Source organism: Lactuca serriola, chromosome 8 (genome assembly GCF_051521515.1).
Source record: "Lactuca serriola cultivar US96UC23 chromosome 8, Lser_US96UC23_V15, whole genome shotgun sequence".
NCBI classification, from domain to species: domain Eukaryota; kingdom Viridiplantae; phylum Streptophyta; class Magnoliopsida; order Asterales; family Asteraceae; genus Lactuca; species Lactuca serriola.
The window spans coordinates 161,516,235-161,538,975 of record NC_136415.1 but is presented as its reverse complement, the minus strand read 5'-3'; the positions used below and the strand labels follow the sequence as shown (position 1 = coordinate 161,538,975).

The window sequence follows — 22,741 nt, the reverse complement described above, 5'->3', positions numbered from 1 at the left end:
GGTTGATACCGGCGCTAAGAATCACTAGAGTCACCACCGTCAATTCCTTGATTTCGCACCAAGGTGTCCCTTGGGTTCACGGATCTTGGCACATTAGTGCTCACCGTGCCTAAACCACCTATACTAGATGTAAGTAGAGTAGGATTTCCTAAGCGTCCTTGTTGTTCTTGACTTGTGGTCTAGTGTGGCCTCAGCTCAGTTCTGGCAATGGCGGAAGAAGTGCCCAGCGGATGGGAATGTGTTTGCAGTGTTTGGGTGACAGATAAAAGGATGAAGTTCAACTCCTCAGAAGAAAAGAAGTGCAGTCGGGAAGCCCTGGAGACCTTAGGGCATGGACCAGTATCATCCTATTTGGATAGTACCGTTGGGGTGTCTCCAGGGTGAGATGAAACATGCTCACTTGATGAGCTTGAGTGGAATTCGATGGTTGCAGTGAATGGGTTTGCGGAAACCCCAAGGACTACCGGAGCCTGTTGAGAGGTTGCGGTATCAGTCCAGTCACGCATTTGGCTAGGGGGAGTAGTTTTTCTCTTCTTGAGAATGGAAATTGGTTGCGCATCCTCATCTAAATCACTGTCAAATACGGTGACAGTTTTTGACTTACGCTTCTTTGAGGGTGCGGTTGTCTTGGGAGCTTTCTTCTTGGGAGTTGGAGGTGTTTTCTTGGATGCCAACTGTTTTCTTCTCCCAGAGACATTAAAGAGGGTGGTCGAAGAAGGGACTGTGTTACCTTCAGGAATAACAACTGCGGATGGAAGAGGCGGGGTAGGTGGGTATGGGTCAATACCCTCCGTAGCCTCTATGTGATCAGAGACATCAGCAGTCTCAAGACCAAGAGTTGTAAGAATGTATGTTGGAAGTCTATGGATAGGTGCAAAGGGAGTTTGATCAGAGGAGGGAGAGTACCTTTTAAGATCCTTGGTGACGAAGAAGTTGATGTCATCACCCATGCTGATACCTGCATCTGAATGAAGATCCGAGATGCATAGAGACCAAAACCTAGCAAAAGTGAGCTTGGTTGGTTTCTCCTTAGGACTTTCCTTGGGAATGTAGTAAAGGAAATCATCCCAAAGAATTTGGTCGTAGTTGACGTCGTGGCCGGTGAAAATACTCCAAACAAGTTCCTGCAGCTTGAGACCCATATTGTCAATGCCTCCGGTTCTACCAGAGAGACTGTGGATGACATAGTGGCACACGTATTGCCACACCGCAGGCAGTTGGTTCTTCTTGAATTCACCAATGCCCTTAATATTCTTTTGGTATCCTATCTAATAGAGAGCAGATGTGATGTCGGCCATTGAAGGAGTGAAAAACTTGATGGACGGGTGAACCAAGAGATTGATGGCGGTAAGAAACTTCTCTTTTGACAGTATAACCAGGGAATCATCGATTTGGTTGAGATGAACTTCTTGAGGGTTATTAGGTGGTCGATAGGCAGAAAAAGAACACCTGAAGAGTGTAGAAATGGGAACAACATCTGTGAATGCGTCGAATGGACCATACAACAGATGATTCTTTAAGAACTTGATCATCAACTTGAGTGGGGCATTGTAGGAGGAATGATCATCGAAGATTGCTCTAAAATTACTGGAAGCAATCGTGGGAGAGTCTGTGGGGTTGGAGCTTCATGATCCAGAGGGCCTAGTTGGTTTTTGTGACACGCCTGATTTCACCATTGTTGAAGGTAGAAAGACGATGAAGATTACAGAGATTGTGTTTTCAATGAGTTTTTGAGGGTTTGAGAGTTCTGAAAGCATAAAGTGACCATGGAGATGGCGAAAGGTTTATATAGGGGAGAGGATGAACGGTAAAAGGAATCTACCCTAGGTAAACGGAGGATAAGAATCAGGGTCATTTTGGGGGGAATCTTTGGGTTAGGATTTAATCTTAGCCACATAAAAATGAAATTGTTTCTAAAAGATTATGAGGATTTTCTAAAAGGGCTAGCATTTAAAGAAAAGTCAGACATGTGACATCACGTCTGGAAAACGTGCGGAGAGGGAGTGGAGGTTGTAACTGATGGGATGTTCTGGCTATAGGAAAGGACAGGTTAAGGATGTGTTTATGGAAAAGCAATCTTTTTGTCATCACACCTAAAATAGGTCTATTTAATGAAGTTTCATTAAATAGCACACTATGGTTTATAATTTTTGAAAAGGTTTTTTTTGTTTATAATTTTTATATTTTTAATTTTTTTTTTAAAAAATGCGGATGGACTCATTATCACGGATGGATCCTTTGCTATTGCGGATGATCACAGTAGAAGAAACTGAGAAGGGCACTTGTAAAAGAGGTTAGTAGTAACAAACAAAAAGACCAATGAAAGGTAAGTATAGTATATGGTTGCGGTACATGGACTGCAGTACACAGGATATCCCAAAACCATTTATTATAAATATCTTTCATTTAGAACCGCAATGGAGACCATGAATTGTCTGCGGTAGCTATCAATTTAGGAAGAATTGAGGGACCGGATTCATCATTCCTAACATTTGTAAAATGCATTGAGTTTGGTAGAGTCAAGTGCTTTTTTAAACACATCAATAATTTCTTCATGTGAAGGGACAAAGATGAGTTCAATGTTACCTTTCAGAATGTGGTCTTTGATGAAATGATACCGTAGTTCAATATGTTTGGTCTTTGAGTGATGGATAGGATTGTGAGAAATTGCTATGGTACTCTCAGAGTCGTAATAGATTGGTATCCGCAACATTTTGTACCCGTAGTCTAACAATTGTGTTTTCATCCATAACACTTGTGAGCAACAGCTGGCTGCGGCCACATATTCGACTTCTGCAGTAGGCAATGAAACACAGCTTTTTTTGGTGATGACCAGCTAACAAGCCTTCCTCCCAGAAATTGACAACCACCAGATGTACTCTTTCGATCAATTTTGCATCCAGCATGATCAGCATCAGTAAATGCTTGAAGACTAAAGTCATTGCCTACAGGATACCATAGACCAGGAGACTTGCTTCCTTTTAGGTATCGAAGAATTTGTTTGGCTGCGGTCATGTGAGACACTTTTGGATCAGCCTCATACCTTGCGCATACACCCGTTGCAAACACTATATCCGGTCGACTAGCAGTGAGATACATGAGAGACCCAATGAGTCCTCTATAGGTCTTGTGATCAACCGGTTCTCCGAAGGTGTCAGCATAGATCTTCTAGTCGAATTCCATGGGCACCTTAGCTGAAGAGCAGTTATCCATTGAGTATTTCTTCAGCAGCTTAGAGGTATATTTTTCTTGATGGATGAAGATTCCTTGAGGAATCTGTTTAACTTGAAGTCCTAGAAAGAAGTTAATCTCTCTATTCATGCTCATCTGAAATTTGTTTGTCATGAGCCTAGCAAAATCATCCACCATCCTCTAATCTGTGGATCCGAAGATGATATCATCCACATATCCCATATATTCATCGTCACAACCTCAGGCTTTATCAACTCCTTCGCAAGATCTTTCTCATAAATTCTATCAATCCTAACCTTTTTCTCAATCAAGAAACCATAACCTTTCTATCTATTCACGAGCCAATAATTGATGCCATCATACGTTTCTTCTCTCCGTTACACTCTTTTTTTCCCTAAAATCATATATGGGTTTCTGTTTACTCATATGATTTCTTTTAGGCCTTCTTCAACTGTACTCATGCAGAAGTTCTTTGGTAAGGATTTTTAATTGCTCTTTAATTTCGATTCTATGTTGTTTCTGTTAGTTAGTTTTAGATCTATACCACAGTACATAATCACGAACATTCAGAATCTCATGTCTCCTTTACTTTCCATTTTTGTGCTGTTAGTGTTTGCACTCCACGTTACCTCTAAATCCACGAGAGAAGTAATAGAACAAATCAATGGAGAAGAATTCACTGAGGAGTTGTTGTTCAGGCCACTTCCTGATCAGAAAGTTCTTTCTCATTTTCACTTCAAGAGTAGGGTTCCTCTGACAAATTCTTATGGACATCACCACCGGCTTTTTCCCAAAGCTATTTATCAGTTGGTATGATTACAATAGTTTGTTAATTACTTTACTCGATCAGATTCATTTATCTATCTAGGCATTTTATTGAATCCTTAGGTTTAACTGTACCGAAGGCTTTCTAATTGTTGCTCTGGTCCATCCTAACTGAGTTTAGGGTTTAATGATTCATTGATTAGGATGATTTGTGAAGTTACATTATATTCTTGTATTACTTTTTTATATAGATTTCAACCAATCATATTTGTGGTCTAAATTAGGATTTGTGGTCTCATGATTCAAACAATCCATGTGCCTCTCTCAAGCCTGAACAATGAGAGCACTAGTGGGTGCACCATTTCTAACAGCTTTTAAGGTTCTGAAAGCAACCATGGCTGAATTTCCAGCTCTTAATGGTCAAAGTGTTTCTTATCTTGTACTCTAGTTCCCTAATGGCACAGTCAACCCACCACACACCCATCCAGGAGCTTCGGAGCTGTTGTTTGTTCTCATGGGCTATTTAGAAGTTGGATTTGTCGACACTACTAAGAATCCAGCTTTAGCACTCTCTGCATTTGGTACTGCAAGCGCAGGGACTATATCTGTTCCAAATTCAATTTTCAATTCGAGCATCGATGATCAGATATTGGCCATGTCATTCAAGACCGACGTTGCTACCATTCAAAAGATAAAATCCGGGTTTTCAGGCTAATTAATTGATAAGTACTCACTTAACAATACCACATGCTGTCCTTTGTAGGTAACATTTTTTTATATAAATAAAAGTTAAGGAGCTTAGTGAGGGTTAATGTGTGTATTGTATGTTGTTGTAGTGAAATGGGTGCTCATTTTTCAACTTGTGGGAGATATTTAGCTGCTTGTGTTGCATGTGTGCTTCCTTAAGTTTGAAAGCGATTCAATTTCTTGGGTACAATCATAACTTCATCATCAACAGAGTACATGAAATTGAAATTGAAATTGGTATTATCTAGCTGAATCGATATCGATTTCACTCCAAATTGGAGTCAATCGAAGGATTATTTCTTCATTTATTAAACTTTGATGTGAATTACCTGAATATCAACAACCAAGAAATTAGAACTTCCCATAACTGGTATGGATGTGAATTACCTGAATATGTTTTAGCTATCCAAATATTAATACATCTTTTTAAATCTGTTTTTTTGGTGGTTGTAGTGGTTTGGGACCTCAAGAAGCAAAAACCAATTATAAGGTAATTGTATGCATTCAGATTCAGATAATGAATTTTGCAAATCGTTACATCCACCAACCAATTTGATATGAATTTTTCACTTCGCAGCTTCTCAGATTCAGTTAGAAAAAGATGTTCAGTTTTGCAATGGCGTCCTGATTTTTCCACTCAACTTATTGTTGCTTCAGAGGATGATAATTCACCTTCACTAAGGGTAATGATTATGAATTATGTTTTTGTTTATGCATCCATACTTAAAACTCTTAATTCTTGCAATTTACATTTGTTTTTGGCATGCAGTTATGGGATATGAGGAACACAATGTCACCATTGCGAGAGTTAGTAGGTCATACTAAAGGTATACAGCTTTCTTTCCTACTTAATGCAGAAAGAAACAACTTAAAAAAGAAACTTAGGGAAACGATCCTTCCTCTATTAATCTATACTTATTACAAATTTCTTTCATTTATGTTTTCCTTCAACCTCCTCAAGTGTACCTTCATTTTATCAAACATCATTTATCTAAACATTTTAAAATGATCTTTCAACTTTTCAAGTGTTGTAGCAATGGAATGGTGTCCTCATGATGGTTCATATCTGATTACATGTGCTAAAGATAATTAAACTATTTGTTGGAACACTAAATCTGCTGAGATATTTAGATATTTTTTTAGTTATTTTTGTGACAACATTTACTAAACATTTTAAAATGATCCTTCAACTTTTCAGATTGTGTCTGAATTTCCATCTGGAACCAATTGGAATTCAATGTGCACTGGTATCGAAAGTTACCAGGGGTCATATCAGCATCTTCTTTTAATGGGAAAATTGTATTTATAACATTGAGGTTTGTTATTTTTCTCCTATTCAATGTTCTTATGTTTGATAGTTGTTTGTTTTTATTTTGAGATTTATGAAATGCTTATATTTGTTCTTTCTTTCATGTAGGCTTGTGCTCGATATGGTGTTGGTGAGGGTCCTTAAGGCTCATGTAACATGCTTCTTCGTGCTCGATTTCATTCGTTTCTATTAAAATACCAAAATACCCTTTTTGCTATTGAAACAAAATAGTTTCATCTTTTCTATGTATGGAATGAATGGGAATCAATAACTAATATTGAATCATATTATTATATTTATAATTAATTATTTTATATGTTCAAATATACATAATCCAATTATAATATATATATATATATATATATATATATATATATATATATATATATATATATATATATATATATCTTTATCTGTATACCTTAAAAAGCATTTACAAGATTTTGCTGAATTTTAAGAGGTACAAACTAAACTGCAATACAAACAATCACTTTATGCAATGTTTTGAACTAATATCACCTTATCCCAAAAATCTCCCAAGTTTTTCGCCTAATACCTTCAAATCAAGCTTTGACCTGGCCCTTTAATCCTTGACCGAGTCAAATATTGTGATTTTGGTCTGCCCTCCTTATATATACAGAGGTAATAACACAAAGGTACAAACCAATCATCTCCAAACAAACTATCGTTGTATCTCCCATTTGTTGTCATTACCAGCTCTGGCATATATAAATCATCGTATGATCGTCTCTCCTCATCCTTCTCAGCCTCTAGAAACCATCGACCCACAACCACTAAACCGTCTTCGCTGATGTATCTCTCTCTAAAACCCCAATCCACCGCTACCAGTAGTCAGTGTCGCTACAGCTTAATCCCTAATCCATTCTCATCAAACTTTCTCTCATCGTATTTTTAAGGTTTTGGTGAACTCCATCACCACTAGAAAACCTAAAACGATTTCGTGGTCGATATGCGTTGATCGGTAAGCCAAATGATCCTCTATCAATTGCAAAATCTATCTCCTCTAGATGCTCTCCAGTTCCAAGGCCATCATGGATAACCATACCAGTTACCAGAATTCGATATTCTCACTAACCTACATCTGATCCATCTGTTCCTTTTGAATTATAAATATACACCCCCATTCTCTCCTTCATCCTAACCCAAACCCCAGATATCTCTAACTCTCTTTTGCCTCTCTCCATATCAACAAGAAACATGCCTTCTTTTCTCTCCTTTAACTCTCCCCCTTTCTCTTAAATACTCTAAACCTTTAATTTCTTCATTCCTCTACTTACGTACATAATCTAATGATGATTTCTTATTTCTTTTAGGCATTATTGGAAAAAAGGACAACCCTTGCTGTTGTTGGAACAGGGCCATTCATTCATGATGATTTAGGGGAAAAGGATATCGATTGGAAAAAAAACTTGATCAAATCCTCCAATTTATCCATTCTTTCTCTCTCTCTCTCTCTCATCTAAATAAATACCTCAAAATACAACTATATGGGCAATAAATAGGTCGATACCCTTGATTTGATCCTCCATCAAGATGTTTGATGTCGAATCCCAGTAAGTATTGATTTATTTTGCTTGATTTGGTGAATTCTTTACTTATATTAGTGTAATTTGTTATGATTTCTGAAATCTATGTAGTCAATCACTTAACTTTTTGTAGAATCCCCACTTCTGATTTTTGCTTGGTCTACACATCAGTCTTTCTAATGTTTAAATGGTCAGTTGTGAAATTGAAGTGACAATTTTTTCTGATTTTTGCATATTATCCTTATCGGTTATTATTCTTCAAATATGATGACTGTTTTCTGAATTGGAGTTGCATTTCATATTTTCCCTTCTGCTTCCAACTTCCCCTACCACATGTATATATTGATCAGATTTTTTTCTTTTACTTCATATTTTGATAACTTACAAGATTCATTTATGCTTTCATGTTATTTTTTTCTTTTTTTGTTCTCTGTAGGATGTGCACAACAATTGCAAATTGTATGGGATATGGAGTATTGGAGTTACATTTCAGATTTGTCCCGAGACAACAGACATAACCTAATGAATAGGTCTACTATTTCATGGATTTATGGAAAAGAAATTAGGATTTGGTGGGAGTTCAACTAAATTGTTGACTTTTTTTAATATTTATATATCAGAAACTCGTTTCACATTGATATATATTTGACCTTTTTTATATCATTTCTTTTTCTATTTGATCTAAAAGTTTGGTTATGATTATGGATATTTTATTATGATTTATTTCATTAATAGAAGAGAATCAAGGGGGTGCCTCATGATGTTGATGAAAGGAAACAGAATCTGGGGATACAACCGTGTTTTTAATGGTACTACCTTCATCCATCTCTCTATCTCTCTATCTCTCTCTCAAAATTTGTTTTTTATTCATGACAATGAGAAGTATGCGTTTCTTTATAGGACACATAGTTATGTTCAATTTCATGTGTTTCACAACAAATTTGTGATTAGTTTTTGTAATTTCAAAATTGTTTGTGGAAATACATAGCTATACTTTCTTGACTTGGTGCTTAATTTGGGTTTATTAAGCAGCATCCATGAATGATTTCTTCACAAAGGAGTCAAATCAAATATTTTGAGTAATTTGTCGTTAATACCATATTTTTGTTATTAATTTTGAGGTTTTTTATTGTTTGTCAAAATTTGAATTGATTTTTCTGTGGTTTGATGTGAACATTACGAGTTGCAGGTACCCAAAGGTTTGACTACATTAAAAAAAAAATATTCATAATGTCCCTCAAAAAAGTCTCTAACTTCTGATTATTTCATCTTTTCAAGGTTATCGTGACATTATTTTTTCTTACAGCTGAATTTAAAATCCATAAGTAGATTGTGCTTTTGGTTTTTTACTTTTGCTTTTTGTTGCATTTCTAAGGATGCAATTTAGTATGAATTGTTTTTGAATAGCTAAATTTTGAATAATATACTTACAGGAATAAAAAAAGAGAGTAGTTTTATTTTTAAAGCTTTGAGAAAACTAAACATCATCGTTTCTTATTTTATCTCATTTCGTTGTTTTTAGAAAACAATATTTATGTCTCCAAGTGGTAAATTGTCTACTTTATTTTCACTTTTTCGGAGAAACTGAAATGGTTGTGACATTTTCTTATTCTCTATTTTATTTTTGTACACACTCTGGGGAATATCTTCTGATGTTGATTGATACAAACGTTTCTTTGAGTTGCTGCTGGTATGACTGGGCTGGAATTTGGATGAGTAGCATATGTGCCAAGAATAGAACAGTTTTGCCCTTTGCATCATTATTTATTTATTTATTTATTTATTTATTTGTAATTGTCAAATAAAAGTGATTATTTTTTATTTCTTTTTTTTTTTATTTTTTATTTTTTATTTTTATTTATTTTTCAAATTAATGTTGATCCAGTTACTCACTAACTACACATTTTTATATGTTATAAGTTGATTGAGTTACTCACTAACTATATATTTTTATGTATTCCATTGTACTTAATGAAGTCTGATTTGAGATGTATCCGATCAGTTTAGAAGACGGGTTTTTATAAAAGGCAAATATTATAGTTTTATGAAGAGATTATCTATTGATTATTTGAATTCTTATTTACCCTAACCAAGACTAAATTTAAAACAACTTTTCTATATGTTTATATATATTCACGTAGCTATTCTTTAAAAGCGTTATTATAAATTAAACGATCAACATATTTAAAATTTAATAATTGGTCTTGCTTATTTTTTAAGCTGGAGTCATACAACTACTAACAAATTTAAAAATTTTATAATTATCAAGGTTCAAACCATGAAAATAAAGTTGGATGACCAAAAACAAAACTAAACTTTGGTTATTGACACTTCTTAGTAAAACCCAAAATAGAATAGTCAAACCAAAAGGGAACAAACAACGAAAAAAAACTAATTTTTGGTTTTTTTATACGCCTCATTACCTATGATTGAAAGTTGGATGTCCGATAAACTATTTCTGCAAAACTGTTAATCATCTCAATAAAACTATTTGCACCCGTCGATTCGCGCGGGTAAACGGCTAGTGTGTATATATATATATATATATATATATATATATATATATATATATATATATATATAATCATTTTCATTATATAATTTCCAATCCTAAGAGTATACTAATTTACCACATGGACCATTTCCATAAAGAAAATTGCGCAGGGACTTTTCTGTAAATTATGGGGACTACTTTTGTAATTTATTTTCTACATAAGGACCAAATATGTCAGCATGCTAAAGTCTTATGCTCAAATTCTAAAACTCCAAAGCGTGCTATTCACAGTGCATTTGGTTTTTATTGCATAAAATAATGAGGGTATTTTGGTCTTCTAATAAAAACGAATGAATTTAAACTCCTTCCACCCAGCCAAACAAATATATCAAAGGATTCTAACAGATTTAAGTTTTGTAAATTTGGCAACCAAAAACCATGGAATGGAATCTTGAATTCCAATTTCATTTGAATCCACTAAGCAAAGATGCCATAATTTCCCATTATCTTTGGCTTTTAAAACGCACCATGGAATGGAATATTGAATTCCAATTTCATAAGAATCCAATAACCAAAGACCCCTATTTCCCCTTATCTTTGGCTTGTATATTTTTTCACTTCTGAGTTTTGATATTCTTTTTTCCCCTTTCTTATATAATATTATATTATTAAATGCTGGTTTTATATATAATTTCTATGCAGCACCTTTAAAAGCTCCAAAATGGTACCAACGCAAAGCTGGAGTGTCTTTTGGTTTTGGTGGGAAACTGATAAGATTCAAGAAAATGAAAAACAAGAATGAGGGGGATGGATGTTTTTATTTCAATTCCAAATCATTGAAGCTCCAAAATGAGTCTTCCTGCCCAAGCTCTCAGATCCGATTACAATACTAGAATGGAAAAAAGATGATATCACTATTACATCCTCATGACCCATAAAGATCTCCTCCCTCTAACAGAATTCTCAACAGAACAATAACTCCCCGCCACGTGGCTTAGGCCTCCTTCAGTAGACTTTCCATGAATTAAACCCATTGGGCTTCTCCAAATTAGTGGGCTCATTATCATGTTCTTTATCAATACTCACTTCTTTAAGAGAAATCTTTTCCTCAAGCTTAAAGGTAAGAAATTGAGTATTGATTATGATCGCATCTTCCCAGGTCGAGTCTTCGTTCAAGTCTGAGGTCCACTGAATAAGCCATTGTTCCACCTGCATTCCATCTCTTGTAACCACACGCATGGCCAAGCATTTCTCAGGAATTCTTTCAGTTTCACAGTCACTAATTAATCCTGGTGGGAGATTAGATTCCACTATAGCATTTCCCACAACCTTTTTGAGTAAGGAAACATGAAACACTGGGTGGATTCGAACAGATTCAATTTATAAGCTAGTGGTCCAACACGATCTGTGATCAAGAAAGGTCCATAAAATCAAGCCGACAATTTCTGGTTGATCCTCCTTATGGCGAATTGCTGCTTATGGGGTCGTAGCTTAAGAAACACCCATTCTCCAACCTGGAATTCAATGTCTCGACGATGCTTATCTGTGGTGGACTTCATTTGGAATTGAGCTCGTAAGAGGTGGTATTTCAGTTGCTTAAGAGCTTCATCTCGGTCTTGCGATTCCTGTTGTACAACTTCACACTTGATCTCATCAGGAGCATATCGGAAAATAGTGGGAGGGGGGCGCCCATAAACAATATCAAATGGTTTGGTGTTGGTGGAAGACTGATAGGTTGTGTTATGCCAGAATTCAGCCCATGGAATCTAGTATGACCATGTTTTTGGTTGGTCAGTTGCAAAGCATCGCAGATAAGTTTCTAGGCTTCTATTTACCACTTCCGTCTGCCCATCTGTTTCGGGGTGGTAAGCAGAGCTGAACTTCAGTTCACTTCGTTGTATTTTGAAGATTTCTTGCCAGAATTTGCTGAGGAAAAGTGGATCCCGGTCGCTAAGGACAGATTTGGGGACACTATGGAGGCGGATAATTTCTTTGAGAAAAATGTCAGCTAAAGAACGGCAGTGTATGGGTGTTTCAAAGGAATAAAGTGGAAGTATTTTGAGAGCCTATCAACCACCACAAGGATGGCCTCAGAACCTTTAGATTTGGGTAGCCTTGTGATAAAGTCTAAGGAAATATCTTCCCAAATGGCAGCAGGAATAGGGAGTGGCTGTAATAAACCCGCTGGGGCTAAAGTGGAGGACTTATACCATTGGTAGGTGTCGTGGTGTTGCACAAACTGTTTAACTGTTCTTGTCATTCCAAACCAATAGATATTGGCGGACAGTTTCTTGTAGGTGCGAAATAAACCCTAATGTCCTCCACTTGGGCTACAATGAAACTCCTTTAGTAATCGTGGTATCCAAGGAGAGGAAGCTGGAATGACTAGCTTGTTTTTATAGTATAACCGCCCATCCAAAACTGAGAACTTGTGATATGTGATCAGAGGGTTATCAGTGAGACTCCTGATCACCTTTTGTATCTGCGCATCAGACTCATAACCCTCCAGCAATGTGTTACCATCCAGCCATTGTGGCATTGAGATCATGGTTAATAGTTCAGACCCCTCATGTATGCGGGATAGGGCATCGGCAACTCTATTCTCATTACCGGGCTTGTAGGCTATAGAGAATCAATACCCCATCAACTTAGCAATCCGATTTTGCTGATCAGGTGTGGTGATGCATTGCTCTAGCAGGTGCTTTAGGCTTTTTTGATCAGTGAACACAGTGAAGTTTCGACCATGGAGGTATGGGCGCCAATGTTGAATTGACAAAAAGAGTGCCATAATATCTTTTTTGTAAGCCGGTTTTGCTAAGGTTTTAGCAGCTAGGGCCTTGCTATAGAATGCGATGAGATGTTTATCTTGCATAAGGACAGCCCCCAGACCCCTTCCCGAGGCGTTACACTCGATTTCAAAAGGTTTATTGAAATCGAGGAGTGCTAAAACCGGGGCAGAAGTCATGCACAGCTTAAGGTTGTTGAAAGCTTCTTTAGCCTCCGGGCCCCAGTGGAAATTATCCTTTTTGGTGCGTTCCGTTAGCAGCTGAGCAATTTTGCCATAACCTTTGATAAACTTGCGGTAGTAGCCCGTGAGACCTAGGAAACCACGTACTCCCTTCACGTTACCCGGTTTTGGCCACTCGATGATAGATTGGATTTGTGTTGGGTCTATTGAGACGCCTCTTTGGTCAATGATATGACCTAAATATTCCATAGATGCGAGGCTGAAGTGACTCTTTTTTTATTAATCACTATTTCGTGTTGTTTCAATTGAAGGAGGACTAATTATAGGAGTTCCATATGAAGGTTCCATGTTGGACTGTAGATTAGTATATCATCAAAGAAAACTAGAACTCCCTGTCTCCATAAGGGTCGGAATATCTCATTCGTCAATGCTTGGAAGGTTGCTGGTGCGTTTGTTAAGCCAAATGGCGTAACAAGAAACTTGAAGTGGCCATCATGGGTTTGGAGAGCGGTTTTCTCAACATCCGACTCACGCACGCAGACTTGATAAAAACCAGATTTAAGATCAATTTTTGAAAAGTAGTGCGACCCATGCAATTCATCCAACAGTTCCTCTACCACATGGATTTGGTATTTGTCTGGAATAGTAGCCTTGTTCAAGGCTCTATAATCATTGCACAACCTCCATGAGTTATCTTCCTTTTTAACCAAGATAACAGGGCTGGGAATGAGATATGACTGACTCGAATAATGCCTGACTGCAACATCTCTATTACTTGTCGTTGGATTTCTTCTTTGTGAGCATGGGGGTACATATAAGGGCGAACACAAATAGGACCATGTCCCTCGTTGAGATTGATTTTGTGTTCAATGGCTCGTGCAGGAGGTAATCCCTGTGGATTTTGAAAGAGATAAATATACGAGGCTAATAATGTAGCTAACTGTTGTTGATGTATGGAATCTAAGGCGGATAGTTTGCACAAATCGACACTAAGGCTGACCAGATGGTTATCAAGGCAATTTCGCAAAGATGCTTGATCAATTAGAGGTGAGTTAATACCTTGGAGACAAATCTATTCACCCTGCTGCTAGAATTTGATTTCATGAGTTTGCCAGTTAAAGAGTACGTCCCCCAATCGGCGAAGCCATGCGACACCAAGAATGAAATCTACCGGTCCCAGGTTGTAGACGAGGGCATCGACATTGCAAGTGAAGGAACCAAAATTCAAAGAGATATGGCGGCACTGATGTGTAACCCAAACTCAATTTCCATCTCCCAGTCATATCCCTAGCTAGAGGGCCGATAGCATGAAGGTTGATGCCTAGGTCTCGAGCTAACTTTTTCGAAATGAAATTGTGTGTAGCTCCCCTGTTGATGAGAATCAAAGCAAGGAATCCATGGATTTCCCCTAAAACCTTCAGGGTTTTTAAGTCAGAAGAAGAAACATCAGTAGTTACTCCACAGAGCTACAGAGATTGACATTCGCCATCGACATGAGTATCATCAGGAACCTCGATTTCAACCAGACGTACTTCGCCTTCATCTGATACTTTGTCGCCATCTACAAAAAGCATGATACGTAATTGACCAGCGGTACATGTGTGCTGAGGGGTATATTTTTGGCCACAACCAAAGCATAAACCCAAGCATCGTCGTTCTTCCCAGTCGGACTTGGATAGGTGACGGGTACGGGTAAAGTGAGATGGAGTTTGGGATTTATGGATTAGTTGGTTAGATTGGGTGTTAGGCTTATGAGGAAGAATGGACTGGAAGGATTCCATCTTAGAATGGGTGGTCCTCCCGATGGTCGTGGGTGAAGGTGTAGTACCAGATGAAAACCCAGGAGACTAGGGTTCGATTCCCGGCAATGGAACCAATTTATAAGATTCGAGAAAATGAAAACAAAGAATGAGAGGGTTGGATGTTTTTATTTCAATTCCAAATCAGAGAAGCTCCGAAATGAGTCTTCCTGCCCAAGCTCTCAGAGCCGATTACAATACTAGAATGGAAATAAGATGATATCACTATTACATCCTCATGACCTATAAAGATCTCCTCCCTCTAACAGAATTCTCAACAGAACAATCACTCCCCGCCACGTGGCTTAGAGGTAATTCTAATGGTTTTCCACTGCATTCTCTTTTTCAAATTGTGGGAAATAGAAAGATACTTTTCCTCTTTACCAATATGGCTAATTCATATTGATTCTAAGCATATTGGTAAAAACTGAAGTCTGTATACACACATTGGTAAAAAAAGGCAAATTGTGTTGCTATTATTCATAAATTCCTTGTTGTTTTTAGCTTAACAGATTTTTTTCAATACTGTTTTCAGGTTGATGTGCATGAGTGGGTTACTAAACATAGTTTAGTTAGCACCTCATCTGAATTCAAAGCTGCAATGAGTAGTGGAAAGAGACCTTTATTGAGGCAACGGTGTGACAAAAAAACTCAAGAATCTGAGTATGTATTCTTAATAATTTTATGGATTTTTTCATTATGAATAAATTTGAGGTTGTTTTTTTTGGTTCACAGAATCCACCAGAATTGGAATTTGATATTCCATTCCATGACATGCTTGGTTGCCATGGATTCCTTCAATTTACGTGTTTGATGGATTTCACCATCAGAGCTTGGATCAAGATTTCGTAGTATATAAGTTCTCTTATTCGATCATTTATTATCTGATTAACTTTGTACTTATGATAATATATTCTAAGTATATTTTGTAAATACAACTATTAGTTTCTTATCTTCTTACAAGGTACTTTGAATCTTATTACATAAAATATATTAAACCATTCAGTAATAATCATTGATTACTTTATATCTTATCAGGATCAGCTGCCACCTGCTATAGCCCTGTTAACCTGAAAAAGTAGCATCTCTGTTGATTTCGATAAGTGTACAGGAGGGGGTGCTAGCTATCATCCACAAATTTTTTTCTTTAAAAAAATTCAGAAAGATGGTGGGGCAGTTGATCTTGAACCTTGTCTTACGCATCTATCCACTATGGATTCCACTCTTGCTCCAGTGGTTGTGGAACTTGATGTTCTTTTGTCTCAAGAAGAGCCCTTCATTGTTTAAATTGATGTTTTTTCCTTTATGGATTTGCAGGTATTTGATTCAAAAGCTTGGACCATGTCCTATTAAGATATCATATTCTGCACATACATATTTGAGTGTAAAGTTCCAGAGTCATCGTAGCAGGTATATGACAATATTATATCTTTCCGACTTGATTTCTTTTTATGACGGTTTTGCCCCTAACCTAATAAGCTTTATACTTATTCAGGGACTATACAAATCCTATGCTTCCTGTTTCATCTTCAATAATAGATGCTATTGGTCAAGTAAAGTGATTATTCTTTATAACAGCTTGAAGGATTGTTTTGTAAAATTACTCAACTTTTTGTTGTATTTTATATTTATACTTGTATTATGCTTACTAGTTTGGCAACATTGTTGATCCTAGACAACACTTATTTTGTAGTTATCTTTTGTTGCAGGCAATTTAGATACTGTGAACAAGTTCAGAGATTTAGAGTCCTTGAGTGGTGTTACTAAGGAAGAGTGGAGACAAGTCAGGCACACATTTAAAAAAATCAACATAAATCTTGTTTACAGTGAGACACACATTAGGGTATTAGAACTATTAGTTTGTAAAATTTTGTTACAACTTCTATTGATTTATTTTATCTTTCCGTGGAACTATTATTTGTATGACATTAAATTTTATGTAATGGATTGTATTTTTTTTATATGATATTTTATTTTATATTATGAGACAGTAAATGCCAATTTAATTTGAAAATTAGTAAATCTATAAATAATATTTTTTTTTAACATTTGAAATTGCGATACGCAAAAAGGTGTTTCATCTTCGTTTATGACATGGCCTTTCTTGACAGGGGCTTTAATGATATGCAATGCGAGTCGTAAGGTTACGACATGAAAATGTGTCTCGTCTTCCTTTATGACAGGGCCTTCCTTGATACGCATTGCGTGTCGTAAATCAGCGTCTTAAATGCGTGTCGTAACTGCGCGTCGTAAATGCGCGTCGTCTCTTGTTATGACAGGGCCTTCCTTGACGCGCATTTGCGTGTCGTCTGAGCGTTTTACGACACGCATTGTGCATCCTAAAAGGCTGTTTTTCTAGTAGTGTCGTATCAAAAATCTGAACTTTGGTAAGAAAGTCAGTAAGTATTGATTTCTAGAAGTCCAGCTGATTTCTGAGTACATGTCAAAGCTAGTGGGAGCGTAAGTGTTATGCTGGTAAAAATATAGTTATCATGATAATGGGAGCATGATTATTAGGTGAAGTGTTGCAAGTTAGGATTACTAGTTATAGGAAACACAGGTTACAAATTTGCAGAGTTGCAAAATTTGGATGGTTGTTTCGCTATAGTAAGGGAGAGGATTCTTATACTTTATTTCGAATCAAAAATTTTAGATTAAAATATTAATTAGACTTAGTCGTGGACATGTATATAATTACCATGTTGAAACGTTTCAACATTGGAAATTATATATATGGAAATATTATAGCAAAACACTTGTCGAGTATCATGTATTTATGTAAGACATTATGAATCGTATCCCATATGTTTTGGTTAGAGGATCGATTGCATATGCTATAATATTCACGTGTTCTAATTTTTCCGAATGCCTAGGGCATTAAGAGGAGAAAAGGACTAGAACCGGATATGACTAAAGTGGTTAAACAACTGTCAAGGAGAATCTAAGGTTCGTCAAGGATTGGTCTCTTATTGGAAGTTGGAAGTATAGTAATGGTTGGATCATATTGGCATCATTATGAATAGATAAGTTTCTATTAATAATGAGTTGTCATATGGCACATATGGAAATGTATCCATAAATGGGAGTTGGTATGTAGGTTAGAAACTTTTATGCAATAAGGATGCTCATAGGAATGTAATTTGAATGTGAGACTTCACTTCCATGGAATTGTTTTGTTATCAATCTCCAGTGGAAATTTTTGTGATATCATTGGCAAAGTCTTTGTGGCTTTTATAGCTCGACCTTACAAAAGGTTACATTGCATGATAGTTTAGAATCTAATAAATTACAAAAGGTTACATTGCATGATAGTGTACGACACGCATTGTGCATCCTAAAAGGTTGTTTTTCTAGTAGTGTCGTATCAGAAATCTGAACTTTGGTAAGAAAGGCAGTAAGTATTGATTTCTAGAAGTCCAACTGATTTCTGAGTACATGTAAAAACTAGTGGGAGCATAAGTGTTATGCATGTAAAAATATAATTATCATGATAGTGGGAGCATGATTATTATGTGAAGTGTTGCAAGTTAGCAATACTAGTTATAGGAAACACAGGTTACAAATTTGCAGAGTTGCAAAATTTGAAAGGTTGTTTCGCTATAGTAAGGGAGAGCATTCTTATACTTTATTTCAAATCTTAAAATTTAGATTGAAATATTAATTAGACTTAGTCATGGACATGTATAATATTACCATGTTTAAATATTTCAACATTGGAAATTATATATATGGAAATATTATAACAAAAGACTGGTCGAGTATCATGTATTTATGTAAGACATTATGAATCGTATCCCATATGTTTCGGTTAGAGGATCGATTGCATATGCTATAATATTATCGTGTTCTAATTTTTCCGAATGCCTAAGGCATTAAGAGGAAAAATGGTCTAGAACCGGATATGACTAAAGTGGTTAAACAACTGTCAAGGACAATCTAAGGTTCGCCAAGGATTGGTCGCTTATTGGAAGTTGGAAGTATAGTAATGGTTGGATCATATTGGCATCATTATGAATAAATAAGTTTCTATTAATAATGAGTTGTCATATGGCACATATGGAAATGTATCCATAAATGGTAGTTGGTATGTAGGTTAGAAACTTTTATGCAATAAGGATGTTCATAGAAATGTACTTTGAATGTGAGACTTCACTTCCATGGAATTGTTTTGTTATCAATCTCTAGTGGAAATTTTTTTGATATCGTTGGCAAACTCTTTGTGACTTCTATAGCTCGACCTTACAAAAGGTTACAGTCCATGATAGTTTAGAATCTAATACATTCTAGCAGTGACAAGAATTTGGTATTCTTAGACTTGCAATAAGGATTTGGATTTGTGAAATGATCATCATTGGAAGTGTTTTAATTGATTTATTTTACAAAGAAAGGACCATAGGTAAACATAGTGTCCATGCTTGGAGCATGGGATAACTATTGTTTTAATTCAAATATTTAGTTGATTAATTGAAACATTATATAGTGAATAATGTGTAATCAATATGGTGATTAAATAAAAGGTGTTTTGTTTTTATTCAAAAGTTTTGAGACCATATTAGATTCGATATTCTTATGTTTCACTTTGCATGCTTTGACTTCCCAAATAATAAGATTATTCAAACTATCTACAGTCGATCATACTTTGTAAGTAAGTATTGAAGCAAGACTGTCATGAATCCGTCTATAGATTGTCTATGGTGTTTAGACATATCACAAATTTGTTGTAGTGTTCATTAGTACTCCTGTAATAAGATTTGAGAATTGGATTAAGCCCATGCTCATCTAATCGTTTCATGGATTTTATCACGAGTGATTAGTGACACGACAATATCTTATATTCTTGAAATGGAGACATATAGTTGCAGTTTACAAGTTGATTGCACATTGATGATGTGTAAATGCACTAGTAACTTGGTGTTATAAAACATATCACATTGGCAGTCATAGTTATTAGACTTATCCAATTGAGAGACTATTAGATTAGGTATCTAAGCCCATAACTATAATTGGTATGTAACATCCCGAAATGTCAAAGGAAGATCTGAAGGGCTAAAAGAGTAAATTGATCAAGGGAACTCGGCGAGTCCATGGGTGGACTCGGCGAGTAGAGTCGCGATTGGTCGCATGTTAAGTGGCAGACTCGGCGAGTCCATGGATGGACTCGGCGAGTAGGTGCTGAGTGGAGAAAACCCTAATTCTCGGGGTTGAGCCATATATAAAGAACATAACATCCATCCCTCAGCCTCTTTACCCATCCTCAAGTCCAGAAACCCTTAGCCTTCGTGTGTGAGTGATCATATTGCATTTGGGAGCTTGAAGGAGTATTTGTCGAAGAAATCTTGGGAGATTGAAGGCTTGGAGCAAGGGCTTTGCTTGGATTTGAGTTTCATTGCAGTTGGGGCGTTCCTTTGAGGTAATATCTCCTTCTTGGGCTGTTGTTATCTTGTTTCTTCATTTTGGGGTTTGTGGGGAGCTTGTCTTTGGATGTATTGGAGTCTAGAGGTTAGATCTGAGGTTGCTACCTCAGATCTGGAATGGAGAAGGATCAGAGAGCATGAAAGTCCCCGTGTTGGAGTGTTTAGTGATGCCATCATGTCCCAAACCCTAGGCCAATGTGCAAAAGGCCTAGATCTCTTTGGATTCATGTAAAGTTTGCCACTTTACGTGATGGATGGGTTGTAGGAGGCTAGATCTATCATTTGGATCAATTGCATGGCCTGGAGTGCTTCTGTATGGATTCAGACCGTTGGTACTCGACGAGTCACATGGGTGGACTCGACGAGTTGCTTGAAGATGAGCTGGAACTCGACAAGTTGGAAGAACAACTCGGCGAGTTGGATGAAGATGGCTTGGAACTCGACGAGTTGTATGAACAACTCGTCGAGTAGGTTGAAGATAGCCTTAGATTCGGCGAGTCTGTTCTTGGACTCGGCGAGTCTTGTCGAAGAGTCCCAATATTTTCTGGTCGAGGCGAGAATCGGTGAGTCAAGGGATGACTCGGTGAGTTGTGTGCGAGTGGACTCAGACTTGTTGGACTCAACGAGTCTCGGGGTGACTCGGCGAGTTAGGTCACGGGTTGAGGGAAGTTTTGAGCATGGAGACTCGGCGAGTCATCGGGTTGACTCGGCGAGTAGGGTCAGTCAGGGGTTGACTTTGACCTTGTCCAAGGGTTGAACAGTTGTCTTCCAGGGGTATTTTGGTATTTAAGGGTATTTATTGAGTTGAGTGTTTTGGTGTTCAGTGGAAGAGTTCGTGTCGGAGTTTGGAGCAGCGGGATCTTATCCTTTCAGCCGTCAGTTTCAAGGTGAGTTATCCTCACTATATCAGCAGGGTCTACGGCACCAAGGCCGACCCTTTATCGGATTGAGATACGGGTATTTGGTTTTATGTTGCTGCTTGATATGTTTGCATCCTAGTAGTTAGGATGGTATGTGTTAGAGACCTGGGTGAGGTCAGTATCCTGTTCTATAGGGAGGTGCTATGCTAGTGACCGGTTAGGTCGGTATTCCTGGTTAGGGGGTTGATATGTTATGTGATCTGCTTGATCGGTTTGTTGACTGTTATCTGTTATATGCCTATATGTTTATGTGCACATGATTGTTTGGACTGGAGTTGGGTTGAGGCGGGTCCTGCTTTGTGCTGTAGGCCAAGATACCCAGGGCGGACCGGTTGTCCCGAAGGCCCAGCGAGCGGTCCGGTTAGGCTGTAGGCCCCAAGAGGGCGGACCAGACGTCCCGAGGCTCGGAGAGTGGACCAGACTGACTGAAGGCCCGGGGCGGGCGAACCAGTCAGACTGTAGACTCGGAGAGTGGACCAGTCATACTGTAGACTCAGAGAGTGGACCAGGTGGATTGAAGGCCCGGTGAGGGCAGACCAATCACACTGCAGACTCAAGGTATGTGGATAGACATAGAGGGTCGACCAGGTGGTCTGTTGGCCGGTGCGGCAGACCAGTCACACAGTAGACCCGAAGTGCATGGTTTTTCTGTGATCGGATATGTGTGGCATGTTATGCGTGTATGGTATATGTGGTTGGTATTTTGGGGATATCTCACTAAGCTTTCGGGCTTACAGTTGTGGTTTTATGTTTTTCAGGTTCTTCGGGAGACCGTGGCAAGGCGAAGGCGTGATCGTACCGCTCCTCGTGTTTATGTTTACGACATGGTTCTGGGAATATTCTTATAATAAATGTATTGAAAACCTTTTTGTAATAACATTATTAAAACGGGTTGTTTTTGAAAAATTTAAATTGGTTGGATTTTTCGGTTGTTACAAGTTGGTATCAGAGCCTTGGTTTGAGTGAATTGGAGGAACATTCGTGTGACTCCAGTCTCAAATCGAGGAGAGTTTTCAAAAGTGAAATTAAAATGGTTTTCAAAACGTGTAAAGGAGGACGCGGTGGTACGATCAGCCGGAGCCAGTAAGTAACCCCCAAAATACCATACATGATAATTGTTTTTGAGTATTGTTAGAACAACATGCTAGAGCTAGGCTAGGGATCTTCAGGATTTCATGTTAATGCTGCCTGATTTGTGATGCCTCTAGTGGTGAGGGTTGAGCGCTTGATTGTATGTTTTCTCTAGGGCGTTGTGGTAGTACTTCATACAAATATGGGTAGGTGTGGAAGGTAGTATGGGCCCGTACTACTGGAGGCACAGGACCCTTACGCGTATCAGGGAAACTATGACTCCTAGGGTTGGGTTGAGAGCGTTGGTTCCCGGGATAGTGGGAAGTATCTGAGATTTGTGGTGTTCTTTTCAGTATGGAGATTCCGATGCATGATGGGAGTGGATCCGGGTCAGGATCGGGAGCAGGAGAGGGTGTACCGGACAGGTCAAGTGCTGCCCGAGGTTATGGATCAGATGAGCTCGAGCGAGTTGGATGCGAGGATTCGTGAGATCCTGCATGATGAGGTTGGTGCAT

The 22,741-nt window shown here is 37.6% G+C and overlaps 1 protein-coding gene and 1 long non-coding RNA gene across 2 annotated transcripts; one reads left to right on the top strand and one right to left on the bottom strand.

Annotated features, from left to right (window-relative positions):
- The first annotated feature begins 3,181 nt into the window (after nucleotides 1-3,181).
- Nucleotides 3,182-5,260, top strand: LOC145067568 (germin-like protein 9-3). The gene is made up of 3 exons (XM_079014681.1): nucleotides 3,182-3,238; nucleotides 4,406-4,659; nucleotides 5,158-5,260. Exons 1-3 carry the CDS (start codon nucleotides 3,182-3,184, stop codon nucleotides 5,258-5,260), a joined length of 414 nt encoding a protein of 137 aa, XP_078870807.1.
- A 5,593-nt stretch (nucleotides 5,261-10,853) lies between these two features.
- LOC145066587 (uncharacterized) lies at nucleotides 10,854-15,009 on the bottom strand. The gene is made up of 2 exons (XR_013688785.1): nucleotides 14,082-15,009; nucleotides 10,854-13,914 (listed from the first exon to the last, which is right to left on the bottom strand). It is a non-coding gene; the product is annotated as an uncharacterized LOC145066587 (long non-coding RNA).
- Between the last annotated feature and the right edge of the window lie 7,732 nt (nucleotides 15,010-22,741).

Bases quoted from the DNA above. Each gene is read 5' to 3' on its own strand.
- LOC145067568 (XM_079014681.1), top strand. From the start codon at position 3,182: ATGGGCACCTTAGCTGAAGAGCAGTTATCCATTGAGTATTTCTTCAGC. The intron at 3,239-4,405 runs GTATATTTTTCT...CTTGTACTCTAG, and splicing joins ATTTCTTCAGCAGCTTAGAG to TTCCCTAATGGCACAGTCAA. The intron at 4,660-5,157 runs GTTTTCAGGCTA...TGGTGGTTGTAG, and splicing joins ATTCAAAAGATAAAATCCGG to TGGTTTGGGACCTCAAGAAG.